Source organism: Oryza sativa, chromosome 6 (genome assembly GCF_034140825.1).
Source record: "Oryza sativa Japonica Group chromosome 6, ASM3414082v1".
In the NCBI taxonomy this organism is placed as follows: domain Eukaryota; kingdom Viridiplantae; phylum Streptophyta; class Magnoliopsida; order Poales; family Poaceae; genus Oryza; species Oryza sativa.
Window position 1 is genome coordinate 498,060 of NC_089040.1, and position 21,522 is coordinate 519,581.

Below are 21,522 nucleotides of genomic sequence, written 5' to 3' on the forward strand. Positions count from 1 at the left end.
CTTGCCCACTTAGAGAAGGGAGGAAAAAAACGATCCGGGAACGATCGGGGGCTGGCTCGCACTTTGTAGCTTCTTCATACACAGATCCACCAAAACACAGGAGTAGGGTATTACGCTTCTCAGCGGCCCGAACCTGTATACATCGCCCGTGTCTTGTGTGTTTCCACTCTCGCGAACCTTCCACACTCAGACCAAGAGCTTAGAATCTCACCCAGGGCCCCCGGCCGAACCGGCAAAGGGGGGCCTGCGCGGTCTCCCGGTGAGGAGCCTCATGCTCCGTCAGACTGGTATCGATTAACAGGTTAATTTGGAGCGTCACGGGCTAGTTCCGGTCGGGACTAGTTCGGGGCGTGACATCAACCTACATCCTTCTCGCAACCGTACTTCAGTACACTTCTTTATCTTCTCTCACTATGATTCTCTTACACCGTCATATCCACCACGCATGCACATGCCTCCGCCTCTTAACTACTCCAATGTAAAACTTACCTCGCCATCAACACTACTCTACTCCTCGCAGCCAAGGTGGCATCACCGTCGTCCCGTCACACCCGCCAGTTGAGGGTCATAGACATCTGATACACTGTGATATGATCAAGGAGAAGCGTCTGTAACAAGTGCTCTGGGAATGTACGTTTTGGCTAGCCATGTTAACAAATTTAATATCGTGTCTCGATGTTTGGATCTCTTATGGTGTTCTTCCATGTTTTGCTACCAAAGTCGATCTCAGTGTTAGTTTTATAACATAAATGGAATGATATAAATTTGCATGATTTTGCTCCCTAATTTCTATCAATTGATGTCAGCTAGTATTTTCTTGTAAATTAATGTTTTAGAATTTGCCCACGAAATTCAGATTTGTATCCATATCTTTTATAAGTATATACAAATTATTGACGTGTATTGCAATTGTTAATGCGAATGCCGAGTTTGAGGTGAATTGTGTAATTTAAGTTATGTTTCGCCTTCGATATCAATTAATCACGGGTTTAGTGGTCTGTCATTATGTGGCGGGACTTGTGATGTAATATGAGAACTTGATCTTGTTTGGTGTCCGTATCCGGTTCAGGTTTGGAGATATTAGGCCGGCAGCTGAAGAAAGGTCACGGGCCGTAGTTTAGTTTCAACAATATAATCCCCATATCTAGTAGTGAAGATATGGGCGTAATTTAATTGTAAACATTTCCTGTGAAGTTATATTAGCGATTGACAGAGACTATATATATACAGTATATTAATTGTTTGACTCACTTTCATGTTATGGCAGAGACAAGACCATTTTTTTTTAAAGCGGAGACAAGACCATTTGGCTTTCTTTCTGTCTTCGTTCTTTTTCTTTCGAGACTGCCTTAATGGCATTTGACTGTAAAACATTTCATAAAATCTTACAAATTTCAGACCATTACATCGTTTTAAGATTCGTGTGTTGTACGCCTACCTCTAACCCTAACGCCTCCTCTCTCGTCATTCCCAGCAACACCGTCACGAATGAATGGATCAATTGGGCACTCTCGATATCTTACAGTAAAAGTACTAACTGCTGTAAGCTAGGCACGGTTAATTAATCATGTCATGGTATACACGATCGCCTTAATTAAATTGATTTCTCACTATACACGGGACGTTGAAATGGTAATTAAATTAAGCCGCTCTCTCTCAAAATAAACAAGTCCTTAAATTTAAGGGATTATATATATTGACGATATATATCTAGCTAGCTAGCAAATCGATCAGGTTGTTTGTACCTTACTGTTGTCTTGAGGGTATGTAGGCCATGTACGTATACGTACGCCAGATCGATCGATCTTTGCAGCACTAATCTATGTATCATCGATCTTATCTTGAAGGTCTGCAGTTAGTGTTATATATTCTAGTGCAACAAGTAAGTAATAAAATTAGCAGTGGCATTAACTCGATCGATGATGGCTAAACTGATCCTTCCAAAGGACTGCCCTATAAATCAATAGTGAGAGAGAGAGGTCATAATTAAGCAGAACAGTAGCAATTAGTAAGACAGTAGCTTGTGGTAGAGCTTGTAAAGTGTGTAGTGTACGTAGATAGCAATATAATGGCTGCATCAGTGAAGATGGCCGGCGTGGCGTGCGTGTTGGTGGTGGGCGTGCTGTGGCTGAGCGCCGGGCAGTCGGCGGCGTGCGACGGGCACCCATGCCCGACGCCGGCGGGGAAGTGCCCGATAAACACGGTGAAGCTGGGGGTGTGCGCCGACGTGCTGGACGGGCTCATCCACGCGTCCACGCCGCCCAAGGAGCCCTGCTGCCCGCTCATCGCCGGCCTTGCCGACCTGGACGCCGCCGTCTGCGTCTGCCTCGCCATCAACGCCAACCTTCTCGGCCTCAACCTCGACGTCCCCGTCGACCTCTCCCTCCTCCTCAACTACTGCGGCTGCAAGCTCCCTGCTGGCTTCAAGTGTGCCTAATTACAATTAATTACTCTCTCTATACAATTAGAGAAGCTCTTATTACGTACTACTCGTACCAGTACCGTACCACTCCATTACCATTAGTTAGCTAATAAACTAGACTAGCCCCATGTGGGGGGCATGTGCGTGTGAAGTGCATGTCATGAGCATATGCATACATAGTGCTCCCTAGCTAGCTAGCTTAATTACCAGGCCAGGGTTTGTGCACTACTAAAAAAAACCCTCATACAGACCGGCTCATAGGTGCCGGTTCATTTAAAACTGGCACCTATAGAGCTTTTCCCACCTCCCTACGGTGGAAAAATATGAAACCGGCATCTTTAAGGACATTAGAACCGGCACCTATAATATATGTGCTGGTTTTTTAAAAGAACCGGCACCCATAATAAATTAAGGTACCGGTTAATTTAAGAATCGGCACCTATAATTTTTTATAGGTGCCGGTCGGTTGTTTTTAAAAACCGGCACCTATCCAAATCGAGCCGAGCCACCGAGCCGCCGACGTATCGGCCTCATCCCTATATGAGGACGCATCAGCCTTATCCGATCCTCTCCATCTCTCTCGGCTCTCTCACTTTCTCAGCACGCGTGGCGGTTGCTGGAGGGGAGGCGGCGGGCAACGGGCTGCGGCGGCGCCCTCCCCTCCGCCGGATCCGGCGGGAGGGGAGGCGCGGCAGGCGGTGGCGCAAGAGGGGAGGCGGCGGGCGAAGGGTTGCGGCAGCGGCTGGCGCATCTCTCTCCCACAGCTGGTGGCTGCCTGGCGGAGGCAGCGGCGGCGACGGCCGCGCCCTCCCCTCCGCCAGATCCGGTGGGAGGGGAGGCGGCGAGCTCCCGCGGCCGGCGCGCTGCCTAAGGCAGCGGCGGCGGCGGCTGTGCCCTCCCCTCCGCCAGATCTGGCGGGAGGGGAGACGGCGAGCTCCCGCGGCGGGCAGCTGCCTGGGACAGCGGCGGCGGCGGCTGCGCCCTCCCCTCCACTAGATCCTGCGGAAGGGGAGGCGGTGGGGAGGCGGCGAGCTCCCGCGGCCGGCGGCTGCCTGGAGGAGGCAGCTGCGGCGCACCACAGCGGCGGCGGCCGTGCCATAGCGGCAGATCTCAAGGGGAAGAAGGCCGGAGGCAACCCAAGGGAGAAGGACGAAGGTTCTTGAGTGTTCTTGAGTTCCCGCATGAGTTCATTAATCTTTGTAGTATTTTACTAGTTCTTGATAAATATAGTAGTTTGCTGTTGGAGTTGATCTCGGATCCGAGAGGCGGTGATGAAGGGGATCGAGTAGGGCGGTGATGAACATGGAGTATGGTTGTGTGGTTGTGGATGATTTTTTGTGAATTTGTGGATGAATTTGCCGGGAGCAATCGATGTGGGGCGGGGCGTGGTGACGCAGTTGGTGAGCTCGGCGCGATTCGAGCCGGCTCTTTCCTCTTTTTTTTTTTTTGGCTCGTGTGAACTTATAGGTGCCGGTTCTATTTTTGCATAGGTGCCGGGTTTTGCTATTGGTGCTGACTAATTGGTGCCGGATGGAAATCCGGAACCTATAGACACTTGCAAACCGGCACCTATGGCATATTCTGTTACTAGTGGTGTTAATTGGTGTAATAAAATTAAGTTTGCAGAGAGCTACTGTAGTAGGTAGGTATACGTACAAAACGTGCGAGCGTGAGTCAGTACTGTGAGTGCTCATGGTTGCACATAGATACGTATATACACGAGTGATGTGACCTGCCTACAGCTTCATCATGTAATTCTTCGTGTACTAATTAAGTACTCCATCCGTTTTAAAATATAAGTATTTTTAGCTATTAATCTGGATAAACAAAAAATTATTATATTTTAGGACGGAGATAATACCATATATATATATACTGTACTCATCATGGTATGTACTATATGCATGCATTACCTCCGTATCATTTTAAGCACAACCATGAGTTTTCGTGTTTAACTTTAATTGTCTATCTTATTTAATTTTTTTATAATTAGTATCTTTATTGTTATGAGATGATAAAACATGAATAATACCTTATGTATGACTTATGTTTTTATATTTTTTAAAGAAATTTCAAATAAGACGGATGATCAAATATTCTTTTCTTTTAATATATTGACGTGCAATCTGTACCACTCTTTTCTGTTCTCCACTGTGTTTCGGCTATTTACCTCTCACACTTGACCATCATTAATATAATGATGATTACAAGGTACAGTCTTTAACTTTTACGTAAAATAAAAAAAAAATGTTACTATATTTTAGAACGGAGGTAGTAGTGATCGATACGATTGAGTACGTAGTAGTAGTGCCCTCCATATCCGCTGCGCAGCTAGCTTGCATGCACTTTGTTTTAAACTTCATTCGACAAGCTAGGTCAGAAGCCACAAGCACATATTTCTATGATGATTGATGATAAAACTTATAGTTAATTGTCTGACAAATTGAATACTGATGACAATAGTAAACAAGACACGTTACGTTGAGCAGTACTATATATATATTGTACATATATTTGTCTCAATCAATTTTATTCATTCCATTATTGTTTGAACACAATGTGTATACAGTTACACATAATTAGCTCAATCAGAGAAATAGAGCTAATTAATCACACAATGAGAATAGTAGCTTATTACAACCCGGGCGGCCATGAAATTAAGCTTCGATCGACCGACATATACGATGATGCATAATATCGATCGATAGGCATTAGCACGACGATTATTAATCATATATATATGGGCATATATAAACGGGTTGGCGTAGTAATTAATGAATTTAGAGGCCGAGGGCGTGGCAGTATCCCCAGAGGGTTTCGGCGGAGATGCGAAGCCTCCTCTCCTCCTCGTCGGTGAGCACCAGCTCGGCGGCGACGCCAAGCACGCCGGCGCGGCCGAGGCGAGCGGGCAGGCTGAGGAAGAGCTCGCGGTCGGCGGGGACGCCACGGACAAGGCCCTTGGCGAGGACGGAGACCGGGTGGATGCGGCGCTGGTCACGGAGCAGCGACCAGGCGATGCTGGCGACGGAGTAGCCGATGGCCCACGACGTGTACCCCTTGAGCTTGATCACCTCGTACGCGCTCCCCACCACCGCCCGCCGGATCCCCTCCAGCGCCGCCTCGTCGAACTTCTTCGCCGTCGCCGCCGACCGGTGGTTCTTCTGCAGGTGCGCCAGCACCGGCATCCCCCCCACGCTGATGCTCGACCACAGCGCCACCGAGCTGTCCCCGTGCTCCCCCACCATGTACGCCTGCACGTCCTGCGCGCTCACCTCCAGGTGCTCGGCGAGGAGGAACCTGAACCGAGACGAGTCCAGGTTCGTCCCCGACCCGATCACCCTGCTCGCCGGGAACCCCGACAGCTTCCACGCCACGTACGTCAGCACGTCCACCGGGTTCGACACGATCACCAGCACCGACTCCGGCGACGCCTCCGCCGCCGCCGGCACGATCTTCCGGAACAGCGACACGTTCCGCTGCAGCAGGTTCAGCCGCGTCTCCCCCGGGATCTGCCGAGCCCCCGCCGTCACGATCACCAGGTCCGAGCTCCTCGTCAGCGACACCTCCGTGCCGGACACGATGTTCACGCGGGGGAGGAACGCCGCCGCGTGCTGCAGGTCCAGCATCTCGCCCCGCACCTTGTCCGCCACCGCGTCGATCAGCACGATCTCGTCGGCGAGGTCCTGCGTCAGGATCGTCTGCGCGATGGCCATGCCCACGTTGCCCGCGCCGATCACCGAGATCTTGATCAGCCGCCGCCGGGGCAGCGTGCCGTCGTCGCCATCGGTCAGCGTCAGGTGCCGGAAGAATGACGGGCCATCGGCGTCGAACCCCAGCTCAGACAGCGACGACGCCTTCTTCATCGATTTATCCTGCACCTTCTTCTTCTTCTTCTTCTTGCAGACAGTTGGCTAGCTAGCTAGCTTGATGCCTGTCAATGAATAATTATTGTTTATATATGTAGGAAAAAAACACTACTAGCTAGTAGTGAAGACCGAATGTTGGAAATGTGTTTTTGCTATACATGCATGGTCGTTGCACCCCTTGTGTATTTATAGGGTTGATTACTACTATTATATTATCTTTAAAGTAATTAGAAAAATTGATCTGACCGTGATAAATTTATAGGTTGAAAAGGGTAATTAGTAGCATGATTGTGCTTGATTAGTGAAAACCGATGGTTAATTAGCTGGTTTTTGGCACAATGGCGGCAGTACTGCTACCTTTAATTTGTGGTACCTAATTTCTTCGTCGGTTCATCGATCCACTTTAATAAAGCGACACACACATGTACATATATATGAATGTATATAGATCTCCCTTTTTAAGAAAGAATGTTGTCAGTAGCTAAGCTACTAGCCAGTAACTTAATTAGTGGTCAGCATGAATTAGACGACCAACGCATGCCGTTAACATAAGACTTGATTTGGGTAGAATTGAATTGATGGGGATGAAAACCACGTACTTAACTTGCGATGCCTGTTGGATCAGGCCGGAAGAAAACAAAATCGAGGTCGCGGCTGTAGTGGTAATTAGGTCTTAAGAATCTTGATCAAGATTCCATTCTTTTTTTTCGGTTTGAAACGATGAGCTGAGGGAGAAAACCGTGGCGTCCACCAACACAGAAACATCATGCATGACTGCTGATTACATAGATCGATTCAAGCTCAGATCATCCTTGACAGAGACACCCTTGATATGATAATCAGTAGTACTACTAAGTAAATGCATGAAGGGCCTTGCGAAACAAGCTACAAGTAGCTGTAGGGGCCACTACTTAACACAGTAATTATAAGTTCGTGGCCAAGCATGATCCTAGGTACTACGAGCTGCCGCTGGTTTAATTTGAGAGCGCGCACGGTTTCTTAATTCCGCTTTGTTACTTTCTCCCTAAAAAGAAGAAAAGGAAGATCGATGTTAGTAGTTGAAAAGGTCGGTAAGAATATGATAAGCAAGATGGTCTCTCAGCTGATCATATCAATCAGCTGAAATCAGACGGCTAGCTGGTCACCGTCGAATATAATAATATATAATGGCCGATCGAATGTGTATATACTCATTGTTCTTTCTAGCTTGATAGTGACCACAAATGAAGTTAATTGTGCTACTTTGATTAATCCATTTTGCAGTGACCGGGTTATATATTGACCATTATTCTATATCTGCTGGCGTGCATATATATGCCATGATGACATATAATTGGACTTTGGTCGACCATTCCGGCCGGCAAAAGTTAGTTTCTTGGAAGCATCCATCGATGGATTCCCCCCGTATTAACTGCATGCAGATATATGTATATCCAGACGTCCTACCGATCGATGCAGTTTCCAGCACAGCGATCAGATGCTGATCAGATCAACGGCTAGAGCGAATATATATAGTCTACATATATCCTGCATAGTGATCAAGCTATCAGCTATATATGCACGTGAGTACGTCTTCCCTTTAATTGTTTCTTAGTTTTCGTATCGATTTTGGAGCAGTTATCCTAGCTTGTTCGTTCATAAGAATTCATGTGTAACAAATTAAATTAGAGCACAGATTCCGTAATGAAAATTCAGGTGAGGAATTGAAACACACACAGGTGAAAATTCAGGCGAGCCTTTCCAAAAATCTGATCTAATGGTGTCATCCCGACATTGTGGAGGCATGACAACCTCCTTCACAATCATCCTCTCCCCCACCCACCCCCTTCTCCGGTGGTTTCTTCATCCACCAATATTGCCAACACGGACTTTAAATTTTGTTGCACCTACCCCTCTGTCCCAAAAAGACTTAATTCTTTGGTTTCCGTGTCCAACGTTTGACCGTCCGTCTTATATGAATTTTTTTATGACTAGCATTTTCATTATTGATAGATGATAAAACATGAATAATACTTTATACATGACTTATCTTTTTAATTTTTTTATATTTTTTTAAAATAAGACGGACGGAGAAACGTTAGACACAGAAATCTAGGAATTGATTTTTTTTTTGACGGAGGGAGTACATCTTAGTTACCTATCTCCGGTGGTTATTGTCGTCGAATACACTGTCACTTCCTGTCGCTTCCTAACTCGACCATCATTTTTTTTATTTTTTGCCCTTGCCGCCAACCTTACCCACCGTCTAGCTAATCCCATAGCTCTAGCGATGTCAACGCTACCCACCGTCAGGCCGCCACCTCCCCGATCTCCCAGGCCAGTCAGGGGAACTTCCTCTTCCCTTACCCACATCGGAGTTCATCAACGTTATTGAAGTTGGGAAACTGACCAGAGCACAGATCCCAATAATGCATATTAGAAGTTTGCAAGGTTTTGAGAGTCAAAAGTACATAGTTTAGCATATCGACATTTATAACGGGCCAGATTTCATATGAGCGATCAAATCTAATCCCAATGCTAAACAATACATTCATGGGCCTCAATTCTCAGACCACAGAGCCGAATATGTAGTAATGGGCCATAAAAATGAGCTTTGTTCACAGCTACAAAGGGGCCCATTTGATCTTGATTTCTAGGCTGTACGTAGCTCGAGAGACCATGCATCCATTTGCAGCATCGTTTACATATTCATTTTCTCTCTTTTTTCTGGATACTGTTCTACATGTACTTTACCAACTGTAGTAGTAGTAGCTAACATTGAAATTCACAACCAAATAGTTTGCAGAAACAATCAAAAGATCAATCGTCAAGAAAGATATTGCTTAAAGGCATACAACTATGTACAAGGCACAACCTGAAGGAGAGGGATCAGAGGAGCATTGACCTAATATAAATGAAAAGGCAAAATTTGCCCTAGGACATCCAAAAATTGTGTAATTGGCTGGGAGACACTGCAAATTTGCGTCGCTGCTGATAGACACCACAAAATTTGTGTAATTTGCTATAGGACACCCGAGACAATATTTTATCATTTCTTATCAAAAAGAGGAGAGAGAAATTTCAAAAAGACAAAATTTCCCTTAGCTCTATCTAATCCCCATTGCTGGCAGCCGCTTCCCAGCGCCGCTCGCCAACCGTCACCATCGAAGCCGCTGTCGCCAGCTCGCTGATCATCATTGAAACTATCACCACCGCCCGCTTCCCAGCGCTGCTCGCCGCTGCCTCCGTCACTGCAGTCGTCGGGCTCGTCAACCATCATCGAAGCAGCCGCCGCCGCCCGCTGCTGCATCCGCCGTCACCTCCGCCGCCGCCTCCACAACCAGCGACGACGCCGCCTCCACAACCAGCTTGATGGCATGCGACATTGTTGTTGGGCGTCACCGTCGGGCTGAGTGCTAGATGCGTGCAGGCGCTGAAGATCCCGCATGAGAAGAGCGCCCGCAGCGACGGCTTGAGCCTCGCCGCGCCGGCGCCGGTGCCATCCGATCCAGCCTCCTGAAGTCGGCCTGGAGCAGCCGCGCTCTTGGCGTTGTTGCGCTGCCGAGCCCGGCTGCCCTTGCCTGCGCAGCGCCGCCCCAGCGCCGCCCTGGCCTCTAGCTCTGCCACCACCTCCCGCATGACCGTGCAGCGCCGCCCCAACCGAGGCACTGCACCAGCCCACGCTGTCGCCAGCGCTCTCCCTCTGCCTCGGGCTCACTTGAAGAAATAGCAGAGAGAGAAAGAATGAGAAAGAGAAGAATAAGGAAGAATAAAGAAAAATAATTCGAAGGGTAGAACCGTACTTACACAGCTGTTTCTCTCTCCTATTCCTCTAAAAATAATAAAATAATGACACGGGTGTCCAGGAGCTAATGTCCAGTTTTTTGCGATGTTCTATAGCAAATACGCGTTTTTGCGGTGTCCCATAGCTAATTATACGTTTTTTGGGTGTCCTGTAGCAAATTTTGCCTTCTTAAACCCATTCCTATGCGATCAGTGTAAGCATTTTCTGTATTATGCCAGTAAGTTTTTGTTCCAGAATCCAGGTAGATTTAATACCCAGATTTTTGAAAGAAAGCCCAAACTTGCTAAATAGAGTCTTTATGCCAGCAATTTTGATGCGATAAGATGTTGTTGTTAGGATTTAGGACAACTTATTCTCAGAACTTTAGCAATATTTCCTACCAAATTGGTGAGCGGTGAGACTAGACACCCTTTCAAGGTTTCTATTGTTCTCTCGCTGGGCTTATGTTTTTTTTTTGTTGATTTGACTAGGATTTAACAGTAGGAATTAAGCTTCGAGTTGACAAGCCCATGGAAAAAGGAAAATTAACACATGGTCTAAGTATGATGTTATGATTGTTTTTTTTTTCCTTTCTGACAGGAGGAATGGATACATCAGTCAAGGAATGAGGAGTATGAACAAGAGAGCAAGGCATCCAGATAGGAAGACATCATTCGGCGAACTGACCAAACTGTGTGAGTAGTTAGATGATTTTTTAAGCATTCATATGTATTCTAGACAAGTTGTTAGGTCTAATGGTGCTGAGCATCTGTTAAGTTAGGTGACGGAGTGCTGATGTATTTGATAACTGTGGGCAAGTAAGTTGCTTTAATTTTAAATATCGAGGTTAGTACAATCTTATTTGTTGTATTTCAATAGTTGCGATTGTACTAACTTCAAAAAGATTATATGCAGAAAAACTGAAGCTTGCATATCGATTTATTGATGACTAAAAAGAGTATATGTAGAAGAACTGGTGTTAATTGAACTGAGAATGATAGTGATGTCTAATTAAGGGCCTCATGTGACGCTCCGCAATAATTAGAGGAAAAAGAGCAAAGCAGCCCAGCAGCAGGACTTGGGCCTTTGGCCCAAGCATGCAAAGCAGCAGCGCAACAGGCATAGCAGAGCAGCAGCGCTACAGTACATCACGGCGCTGTAGCAGTTCAGTCCCACCTCGCTTTCCTAGCCGCAGCTTCACCTGTTTCTCGCCCGTTCACTGTAAACAACGAATATGGTTTTTTTTTCATCGAAAGCGAGGACGAGAAATGCAGTGTGATACCGTGCTTGGTGTGTTTTATTAGCGATTAACAAATAATTTATATGTAAAATTTTTATATATGTGTGTTTTAGAAGCTTAAAAGTCATGCTAGAAAGAAACTATGTTTAAAACATCTTAAAAGTAACCTCAAATTAAGTTTTAAATTTTAAATTTTGGTTTTAGCTTTGGCTTTGCAGGCAACCAATGGGGACATAAATCATACTACCTCCCTTTTTTTTTATTTGATGTTGGTTAGTTCAAAATGAAGACTTGAAGAACAATTTGGGTCAGAGCTGGGCTAGGCGATTTGTCGAGCACGTTGTGTGCAATGAATAGTACATTTTCAAATTTTGACAAAAATGCCTAAAGAGAATAGAATTTCCTCTTAATTTTTGGAAGGTTTTGGTAGTATAAAAGGGTTTCACTAATATTGAGATAATATAAAAGAGGGTTCTAGGTTTTGGTCTTTGGAAGGATTTCATAAAATTTCTAAAGTTTAGGATAAAGGAATATTTGAATAGGATGGCATAGTATAGTCCGAAGGAATTCTAAGGGTACAATACTTGAACCAAAATTAAGAATTAAACAAGAAATTTTTAAGAGATTTTTTATTTGCTAAATTGAGATTAAAATTTAAGAGCAAGAATGATGCAGTCAAATTTTAGATTAAAATTTAAGGATGTTACTCAAGTTCTGTCGGAACGTAAAAAAGAGGAAAAGTAAAAAAGTGTGAAATTGTATTGGATTGTCTCCCGTATTACAGTGCTGTGGGGTTTATATTTATACCCCGGATACAAACTAAGTCCATTATGGACACGACTTAAACTTTCTAAAAACTTAGATATGAACAAGACCATCGATGGCGTTCTCTTACCAAAACTAACAAAACCAACATAACTAACCTAATTAATAGATACAATTGCCTTTATTGAGCTTTATCTCTAATTGGCAATGACGGTTATTCCAATCTGGGCCCATGCCAAGTCCAAGTTATGCCGTATTGGCTGTATTGGCCATCAATCAGATCAATCTCCAGTCTCGATCTTTAGCCGATGCACAGTCCGATCCCGAGTTTAACTTGTTTCAACACCAAATCCATCTCGATCTCCTTCCTCCTTATTCGAGTCTGATGCCAAATTCTATTGTTAACACCATGATCTTGTAATTTCAAGTTGCAGGCCACCTCTTCCTCGACCGTCTTTGTCCTCTCAGCAAGACATAAGTTATTGTGCAGCCATTCAAATACTTCAATGTTGAAGGTTGATTGGTCTTTGAATTTGCCCTCTCCTTTGTTCCCTAACAGAAGAAACCATGCAGGGTTTGTCATTCGGGTTGAGCTCGAACTACCTATGCAACCTCGGTTGGCAGGTTTGATGTTAGAGCTCCTTAGATTCAATGACGAACTCCGTGGGAATCCTTTGCTGAGTCCAGTGATGCTCACAACCAAAATCCACGGCTCAGCAACAAACCTCTGTTTTGTGTCGTTTCTATGGAGGCAGCCGATTGGGATTAACGGCTTGTCAAGTGGAGTGCACGTTATTTGAGGCCCAAGGTAGCGGTTGTCGCGGCAGTGCCGCAGCCCGCAGCTCCCTATCGATCTGCTTCTTTTTCTACTGTTTGGTTACATCAAGATGGTTGCTTCTGTAGTTCAGTTAACCCTTCTTTTCACAAGGATGGCTAGTTGTTTACAATTTTCATCTTTAGATATGTAACGGGGTTTATCCCCTAAAATCTGTTCATGCTTAATAAAATTTATATTTCTCAAAAAGAGACGACTTGCTATTGTCTGTCAAGTTGAAGATAGCTGGGATGAGACAATCATCTATATTGATAATTCTCCTAACCGTTGCGTTAATCTCAGTTTGGAGAATTTTTTCAGGCTATTTCGTTCCCTGACACGTTGCATGTTTACGCTAAACTTGATCTCCTCGTGCATGCGTTCGTCACTGGCAGGTATTGATCGTCCGGTTAATCTCGTAGATTAGCCTTGCTTCTTCTTGCGCTTGCGTACGTGCCGGTAGCTGTGGACGTACGGGTCGTTGCCGGTTAATTCTAACTGTCCTCTTCCTTTTTAATCATCCGATTCCTTTTCTATTTCAGTACGTGCCCTTCCTTCTTTCTCTATGTGTCTTGTTGCTTTTCCTTTTATGTGCCTGTCTTTCTTACTTATGTAACATGAAGCTAGAGAAGAGAAAATTCCGTTCTCTGTTCCTTGTTTGGAATGAGTGATTATGTAGGGATCGATATGGATGTTAGTTGTTAGTTACGCGGTGTGTTGTTAGTGCTGATTCATCTCTTTGCGTGTTGGGCATGCGTTTTTAGGCTGTTTAGTCTCGCGGTGCTGGCGCATTGATTATTATATTGTTGTTCGATTTGCTGTCATCATGCATGTCTTGCTTTCATGCATGGTGCATGCCTCTACACGTGCTCCGTTTTACTGTTCCTTTGTTCGGTTTTTAAGAATATAATATAATGGTTCGATTCTTTCTCGTCTAATCCGATGGCTAGCTGCTACTACTACGATGGCAATAATTAGTGTCACTGAAGGTTTCATTCTCATCAAATATGATAATATGTACGTACATATATATAGTAAAACAACGGCTAAGTAAAATACAGATCGGACCGTTGCTTTCGCTCGATGTCTTTCATGTATGTATAACAAGTAACTAAATACTCGGTACATAAGTCCTCTACAGCTGATTAGGACACATGTGGATTTTATTACTATATATTATCCTAACCTTCTACGATCCATCGGTAATGAAAACTACTTAACGAACAATTGACCTTTTATTTTTAAATCTAAATAGAAGAAACAACGCAGGATCATTAAGGGTCCAAAAAATAGTTGTTTAATAGTAGTAGTAGTAGTAATGCGTAAGCTAAGCTTAATTAGGTAGTAGAATTGGACTAACCTTGCTTGCCTGACTTACCCTCTTGGAGGAGTACATATTTTATATCAGTAACAATCATGGTTCATGCTTACCCACGTAAATTGTGCGGCTAGCATATCCTTTATATTTTCTCTCATATAGTAGCATATATATACATATTCTCATTTTATTATTAAGATATCTTAAAAATAATAACATAATTTAAATTTTGTACTAGCTTGATCAAACTATCAATGTGCAATATTCATATCGTGTTGTATGCACATAATAGTTATTAACTATTTTTAATATCAATTTTTAGTTATTTCTAAATTATATTTTTATATGGATTCCAGACTCATCTTCCAACATACTTTATTTTTTAACTATGAATTTCTATTATTTATAAATTTTATTCCTATATTTCTTATTTTAAATCCAAAATTTTAGTTATTTTTAAATTATTCTTCTATATGAACTCTAGACTTATTTTTTAATTCCGAATTTTTACTATTAATAAATTATATTTCTATATGAACTCTAGACTCTTCTTCTAATATTATTTTTAAAGAAAACTGAATTTTTATTATTTCCAATTGTATTTCTATATGGACTCTAAACTCTACTTTTAATTTTATTATTTTTATTCCTAATTTTAATTAATTCTAAATTCCTATAAAGACTCTATACTCTTCTTCTAATATCCCTTATTTTAATTTCTGATTTCTATTATTTTTAAATTGCATTTCTATATGGACTCTAAGCTTATCTTTTAATATTTATTTTTTTAATTCCTAATTTCAGTTATTTTCAAATTGTATTTATATATGGACCCTATATTCTTCTTACAATATTTCTTATTTTTAATTCCGAATTTCAGTTATTTATAAATTATATTTATATATGGACTCTAAACTCTACTTTTAATTTTATTTTTTGCCATATTTTAATTAATTCTAAATTCCTATATAAACTCTATACTCTTCTTCCAATATCCCTTATTTTAATTTCTGATTTCTATTATTTCTAAATTATATTTCTATATCGACTCTAAACTTATCTTTCAATATTTTTTTAATTTCTAATTTCAGTTATTTTTAAATTGTATTCCCATATGGACTCTAAACTTATCTTTCAATATTTATTTTTTTAATTCCTAATTTTAGTTATTTTTAAATTGTATTTCTATATGGACTCTATATTTTTCTTACAATATTCCTTATTTCTTTAACTATATTATGAAAATTAAAGATGTTTTTGCCGGAATTTTAGTACGTCATTCGTGTTTGATTAAGTTTTTAGTTGGTTTTCTAATATTTATATCGCATAACGTACCGTTTGGTTCATTTGTATCATACAAGTATGGTGTGGTAATGGACAAATACCATGTGGCTCGGTTTAGTTCCCAAAACATTTTCGCAAAAACATCACATTAAATCTTTGGACACATGTATGGAGCATTAAATATAGATAAAAAAAGATAAACTAATCGCACAATTTGCATGTAAATCGCGAGACTAATCTTTTGAGCCTAATTAGTCCATGATTAGCCATAAGTGCTACAATAACCCACATGCATGTGCTAATAACAGCTTAATTAGGCTCAAAAGATTCGTCTCACGGTTTCCAGGTAAGTTATGAAATTAGTTTTTTTATTCGTGTCCGAAAACCCTACCGACATCTGGTCAAACGTCCGATGTGACACTCAAAAAATTTTATTTCATCAACTAAACATGCCCGTAGCGAATTTGTTTATGCCGGTGAAGTCACATCATGTACTTATGTAGGACTGGACGAGTTTGAGTTTTACAATTTTTGGTACGTGCCGACCGATCGAGCTGTCCAGCAGCCATGGACGTACTTTTTTTTATTTGCAACGTGAATTATATAGTAGTATATGTCTATCTCTATCTCTTCTCTACTTATGTTTCTACTGGGATTATGGTATATCATCTGTGCTTAAATCGGTTTTTAGTTATTTTTTTCTTTATCTCTATCTCTATCTCTTCTCTACTATTGTAAAAATTAAAGATGTTTTCGTCATTCGTTTGGTAAGTCACCAGTATCCAATTCGATGTAAGTCTAAAATAACTATTATACACCTCCTCTCAGTCCAATCCCTCCCTTTCCCAGTCCAACTCAACCCAACCGACCCACACCATCCTGCCGCCCTGTCCCGCGCGCCTGCCTTGTGTGCCGCACATGCCCCGGCCTCCCCCACTAGATGCCTTTTTTCTCTCCTTTTTTTTTCTCATTTTCTTTTCTCCCAATCTCTGTTTTCTCCTCCTTTTTTTCTCTTTTCCCTTTTTTTCCTCTTCCCAATTTCTCTTCTCATAAATATTTTTCTTTTGAAATTATTGTTATTTAATGTATGTATGCGGCAAGCTTGTTATTTGCAACTCCTTTCCATCTATAGTAAAAATCTTTCACTAATTAAATAATTAAGATTTTAATTTTTGATTGATGAGAGTATCTCTTTAGCAATATATAGCAAAATACACATACGTCAATTTATGGAATAGCCACCCAATCGATATGTGAGGCTATGGAAAATGTATAGAATGGATTCTTCATGTGATGACGCATGAAGCGAGTGTAACCGGGTTCAATGCTATATGATTTATGACTTTGCTTTGTCACGGTTTTGTTTGTCTTGTATCAGTTTCTCATTTAAATTGGAATTTTTATCAATCATGAAAATTGTCTTCACCCGTTGCAACACACATGCATTTTCATTAGTTTCTTTAATTTTGAATTTTCGTTATTCTAAATTGTATTTATATATGGACTCTACCCTCTACTTTCAATTTTCTTTTTTTAATTCCAAATTTCCATTAGTTCTATTGTATATCGGTATAGACTCTAGTTTTCTCTTTATATATTCCTTATTTTTTATTTCGAATTTCAGTTATTTTTAAATTTCATTCCTATATAGACTCTGTTTTTTCTTTTTCTCAGATTAATATGAGAATTTTTAGGCTATGAAAGCGAACATGTATTATCCTAACCTTGTACGATCCATCGGTTATGAAAACTACTTAACGAACAATTGACCTTTTATTTTGAAATCTAAGTAAAAGAAACAACGCATGATCATTATTAAGGGTCCAAAAAAGAGTTGTTTAATAGTATAGTAGCAGTAGTAACGCGTAAACTAAGCTTAATTAGGTAGTAGAATTGGGCTAACCTTGCTTGCCTCACTTACCCTCTTCCAATTGGAGGCGTATGTACGTATTTTGTATCAGTAATAATAGGGGTACGTACGCACGCATGGTAACTAAGCTACTTGCTAGTGCTATATATAGGGGTACGTACTTTGCTGGGGAAATCGGAACTCAATAGCTAGCCCAGTACATTCCATCGATCAATACACTACGCTAGCACGAACGAATTAGCTAGGAAGAAGATCCATGGCCATGGGTGTCCTCCTGCTGATGCTGATGCTGATGCATCTGCAAGTTGGGCTGGGCCTCGGCAACGGCGGGCTGTGGCAGGAGTTCCTCCGGCTGCCGACGGAGAATGGGGGGACGAAGTGGGCGTTGCTCATCGCGGGGTCGAAGGGGTACGAAAACTACCGTCACCAGGCAGACGTGTGCCACGCGTACCAGATAATGAAGAAGGGAGGACTCAAGGACCAGAACATCGTGGTTATGATGTACGACGACATCGCCTATAACCCCGAGAATCCTCACAAGGGTGTCATCATCAACAAACCCAACGGTCCGAACGTCTACGCTGGAGTCCCAAAGGTACGTGTCCATTAGATAGTACTTTCTCCGTTTTAAAATGTTTGAATGTGGTTGACCATTCGTCTTATTCAAAAAATTTAAGTAATTATTTATTCTTTTCATATTATTTGATTCATTGTTAAATATACTTTCATGTACACATATAATTTTACATATTTCACAAATTTTTTTAATAAGACGAATGGTCAAACATGTGCTATAAAGTCAATGGTATCAAATATTTTGAAACAGAGGGAGTATTTCATTACAAGGATGGGATGGGATGAAATGAGATGAACCCAGAGGTGTTTGATTTAGAGGTGAGCGTAATGAGTTGGTTCCTGATAGAAACAACGTCAGCTTGTCCGCGCTCGTCCACGCCCTCCGTCACCTCCGCGAGCGCTGCCGCTCGTCCACTATATATGTATAATGGTTAATTATGCCCATGGATGCATGCGTGATCACTTGCAGGATTACAATGGGAATGACGTGAATAAGAACAACTTCCTGGCCGTGTTGCTGGGCAAGAAGTCGGCTCTCACCGGCGCCGGCAGCGGCAAGGTCATCAGCAGCGGCCCCAACGACCATATCTTCGTCTATTACTCAGATCATGGCAGCCCCGGATACGTCTGTACGTAATTTTTAGTAACCAATGGAATCCTTGTATATATATAAACAAAGAATAATATAATGCATACGATTAATTAAATTGAATTGGATACGACACTACGTACAGGCATGCCATCGGGGGGGAACCTGCACGCGAACGATCTTTCTCAAGCACTGAAGAATAAGAACGCGGCCGGCGCGTACAAGAACCTGGTGGTGTACGTGGAGGCGTGCGAGTCGGGTAGCATGTTCGAGGGCCAGCTTCTTCCGTCCAACATCGGCGTGTACGCGATGACGGCGTCGAACGCGACGGAGAACAGCTGGGCCACCTACTGCGACACGCCGGAGTACAACACCTGCCTCGGCGACCTCTTCAGCGTGGCCTGGATGGAGGACGCCGACGCGCGCCGCCCCGGCGATCCCGAGACGCTCGGCCAGCTGTACGACATCGTCGCGAAGCGCACCAACCTGTCACACGTCAGTCGGTACGGCGACCTAAGCCTCTCCTCCCAACCCGTCAGCCTCTACTACTTGCCCCCCGGCCCCGGCACCTCAACAGCTAGTGCCGTCATCGATGACGAAGGCCGCGTCGGCGGCGTGAACCAACGGGATGCGGGACTCGTCTACCTGTGGCGTAAGTACTACGAGGAGAAATCGGTGGAGGCATGGGAGCGCCTTCTCCGAGAAATGGAGAGGCGATCACGCGTCGACAGCAGCGTCGACCTCATCGGAGACATCCTCTTGGGCGACTCCTCCAAGAAGAAGCTCCTGCACATCCGGCGTCCGGCGGGGCAGCCGCTGGTTGACGACTGGGATTGCCTCAAGTCCATGGTGCGCACGTTCGAGGCTCACTGTGGCCCGCTGGGGCAGTATGGGATGAAGCACACACGCGCCTTCGCCAACATGTGCAACGCCGCCCTCGACCACAACCACATGGCAAAGGCCGCCTCCAAGGCCTGCATGCACCCCCCTGTCATTACTTATTAATCATCATTCTCATCGATCGAACAACAACGGCTAAATAAAATATATATTGTTTTCATGTATGTACGTAAGTAACTACATATAATACTCGATCGGTGCATATGTAAACATACTCAAGCTGGTAATCCCGGCCTGATAATTAAAATAAAGACATGCATCATGTGCATGTTTGTTGTGTTATTTTCAATGTTTTTTAATTTTTCTAGCATATATACTTCCTCCGTTTTATATTATACGACTTTCTAGCATTGTACATATTCATTTATATGTTTCATTAATATATCTATATGAATGTAGATCATGCTAGAAAATCTTAGAGTATAAAGCGGAGTGAGTATCGTTTTATGTTGTCAGCCCCCAATTTTAGAAACCAGAAACCTCATGTGTTTTCCTATATCAGTAGTTGGTACGCACATATAAAGCAATATCATAACATAGGGTGCGCGGAAATAAGACTAAAATGATTAATTACCTTCAATTAATAGTGCTAAATAGGTCATAATCTATCTATCAGATAACCAACTGTAGAAGAACATATATATAGTGGGTCCAAACAACATGCCCACAGGCAGTTGACTAGGGCCGTGAGGACCTAGCTCACGTTCGACAATTCGATCCCTTCTCCTGTACTACTTAATTATAAGTAAGGATGAGTACTTACATACTTAGCGAGTCACCACAGAATATGCATGCAGTTATATGCAGGATATAATAAGGATAGCTATATATATGTTTCTTTGCGTAAAGCTAGAGTTTTATATTGATAGATAGTAGATTCAAACCGCATTTTCACAAATTGGTTAGAGCATCACACACGAGAGGATAACCATTCCTACTACAAACCCAATTCGCATGTGATGATGCTGGTGTATGACCTCATGCCCAACGGGTCGCTGCATGCAGGACGCGCTGCTGGGGCGGCGCTGCCAGCGGCGGGCAGGAGCCGGGAGCCAGCGGCGGTGGGACAGCGGGCGGGCGAGGATCGGATCCCCTTTGCGAGCTCGCGACTTCGAGACGGCGGCGGGCAGCGGAGACGGCGGCGAGCGGCGGAGACGAGGGCGTGGCGCGGCGGCCCTCGAGCGGTGGAGATGTTGGGAGTGGCAGCAGCCCGATTCCCTAGCTGCTGCCGCTTCCGCCCTAGATGAGCTCGACGTGTCGAGCAAGACGTTGTTGGGCTTGACGTCGCCGTGCACGACCGGCGGCTTGACGACGGAGTGGAGGTAATGGAGCGCGGCGGCCACGTCGCGGGCGACGGCAAGGCGGCGGGGCCACTCCGCCACGAGCTCCGGGCCCCCGTCCCACACTTGCGGCTTGCCGCAGGGAAGAAGAGAGAGAGGGAGAGGGGGGAAGAGGAAGAAGGAAAAAGAAAGAGCATGATTATGTGGGCTCCACATGTCAGTGAGTCCCACACATACTTTTGTTCAATGACATATGGGTCTCCCACATATTTTTAATTATAATGCCACGTCAACGCCACATGTAACGAAGACCAAGTCAATATTGCCGCGTAGGGCCCACATTAGTGAAACTGTCCTCCAAAACCACCGAGGGAGTTAAATTGTGGTTTTAATAGTTGGGGGGTCGAGATATTCGGTATTGTGGTTCAGGGATACGAATCAGATTTGGTCCCTAGTTAAGAAGTCAAAGTGAACTTACTGCAACCTAATCCCAATGCTAAACAATATATTCATGGGCCTCAATTCTCAAATCACCTAAAGAGCCCAATATGTAGTAATGGGCCAAGAAAATGAGCTTTGTTCACAACTACACAAAGTGGCCCGTTTGATCTTGATTTATGGGCTGTACGTAGCTCGAGAGACCATGCATCCATCTGCAGCACCGTTTTACAATATTTCATTTTCTCTCCTTTTCCCGTATACTGCTCTACATGTACTGTAACAATTGTAGTAGTAGTAGCTAAGGCCCTGCTTAGTTCCCAAAACACAATTTTCACGCTGTCACATTGAATGTTTGACACATGTATGGAGTGTTAAATGTAGAAAAAAAGACCAA

General features: G+C 43.3%; 3 protein-coding genes across 3 annotated transcripts; 2 read left to right on the forward strand and 1 right to left on the reverse strand.

The window, feature by feature from the left end:
• The first annotated feature begins 2,015 nt into the window (after positions 1 to 2,015).
• LOC107278286 (lipid transfer protein EARLI 1) lies at positions 2,016 to 2,535 on the forward strand. Its single transcript, XM_015787093.3, has one exon. It carries the CDS (start codon positions 2,069 to 2,071, stop codon positions 2,435 to 2,437), a length of 369 nt encoding a protein of 122 aa, XP_015642579.1. The 5' UTR covers positions 2,016 to 2,068; the 3' UTR covers positions 2,438 to 2,535.
• A 2,400-nt stretch (positions 2,536 to 4,935) lies between these two features.
• On the reverse strand, positions 4,936 to 6,440 carry LOC4339856 (L-lactate dehydrogenase B). The gene has a single exon (XM_015787092.3). The coding sequence runs from the start codon at positions 6,283 to 6,285 to the stop codon at positions 5,203 to 5,205; it is 1,083 nt and encodes a 360-aa protein (XP_015642578.1). The 5' UTR covers positions 6,286 to 6,440; the 3' UTR covers positions 4,936 to 5,202.
• An 11,084-nt stretch (positions 6,441 to 17,524) lies between these two features.
• On the forward strand, positions 17,525 to 19,689 carry LOC112936019 (vacuolar-processing enzyme). Its single transcript, XM_026026077.2, has 3 exons — positions 17,525 to 17,937; positions 18,388 to 18,547; positions 18,653 to 19,689. Exons 1-3 carry the CDS (start codon positions 17,599 to 17,601, stop codon positions 19,510 to 19,512), a joined length of 1,359 nt encoding a protein of 452 aa, XP_025881862.1. The 5' UTR covers positions 17,525 to 17,598; the 3' UTR covers positions 19,513 to 19,689.
• The last annotated feature ends 1,833 nt before the right edge of the window (positions 19,690 to 21,522 follow it).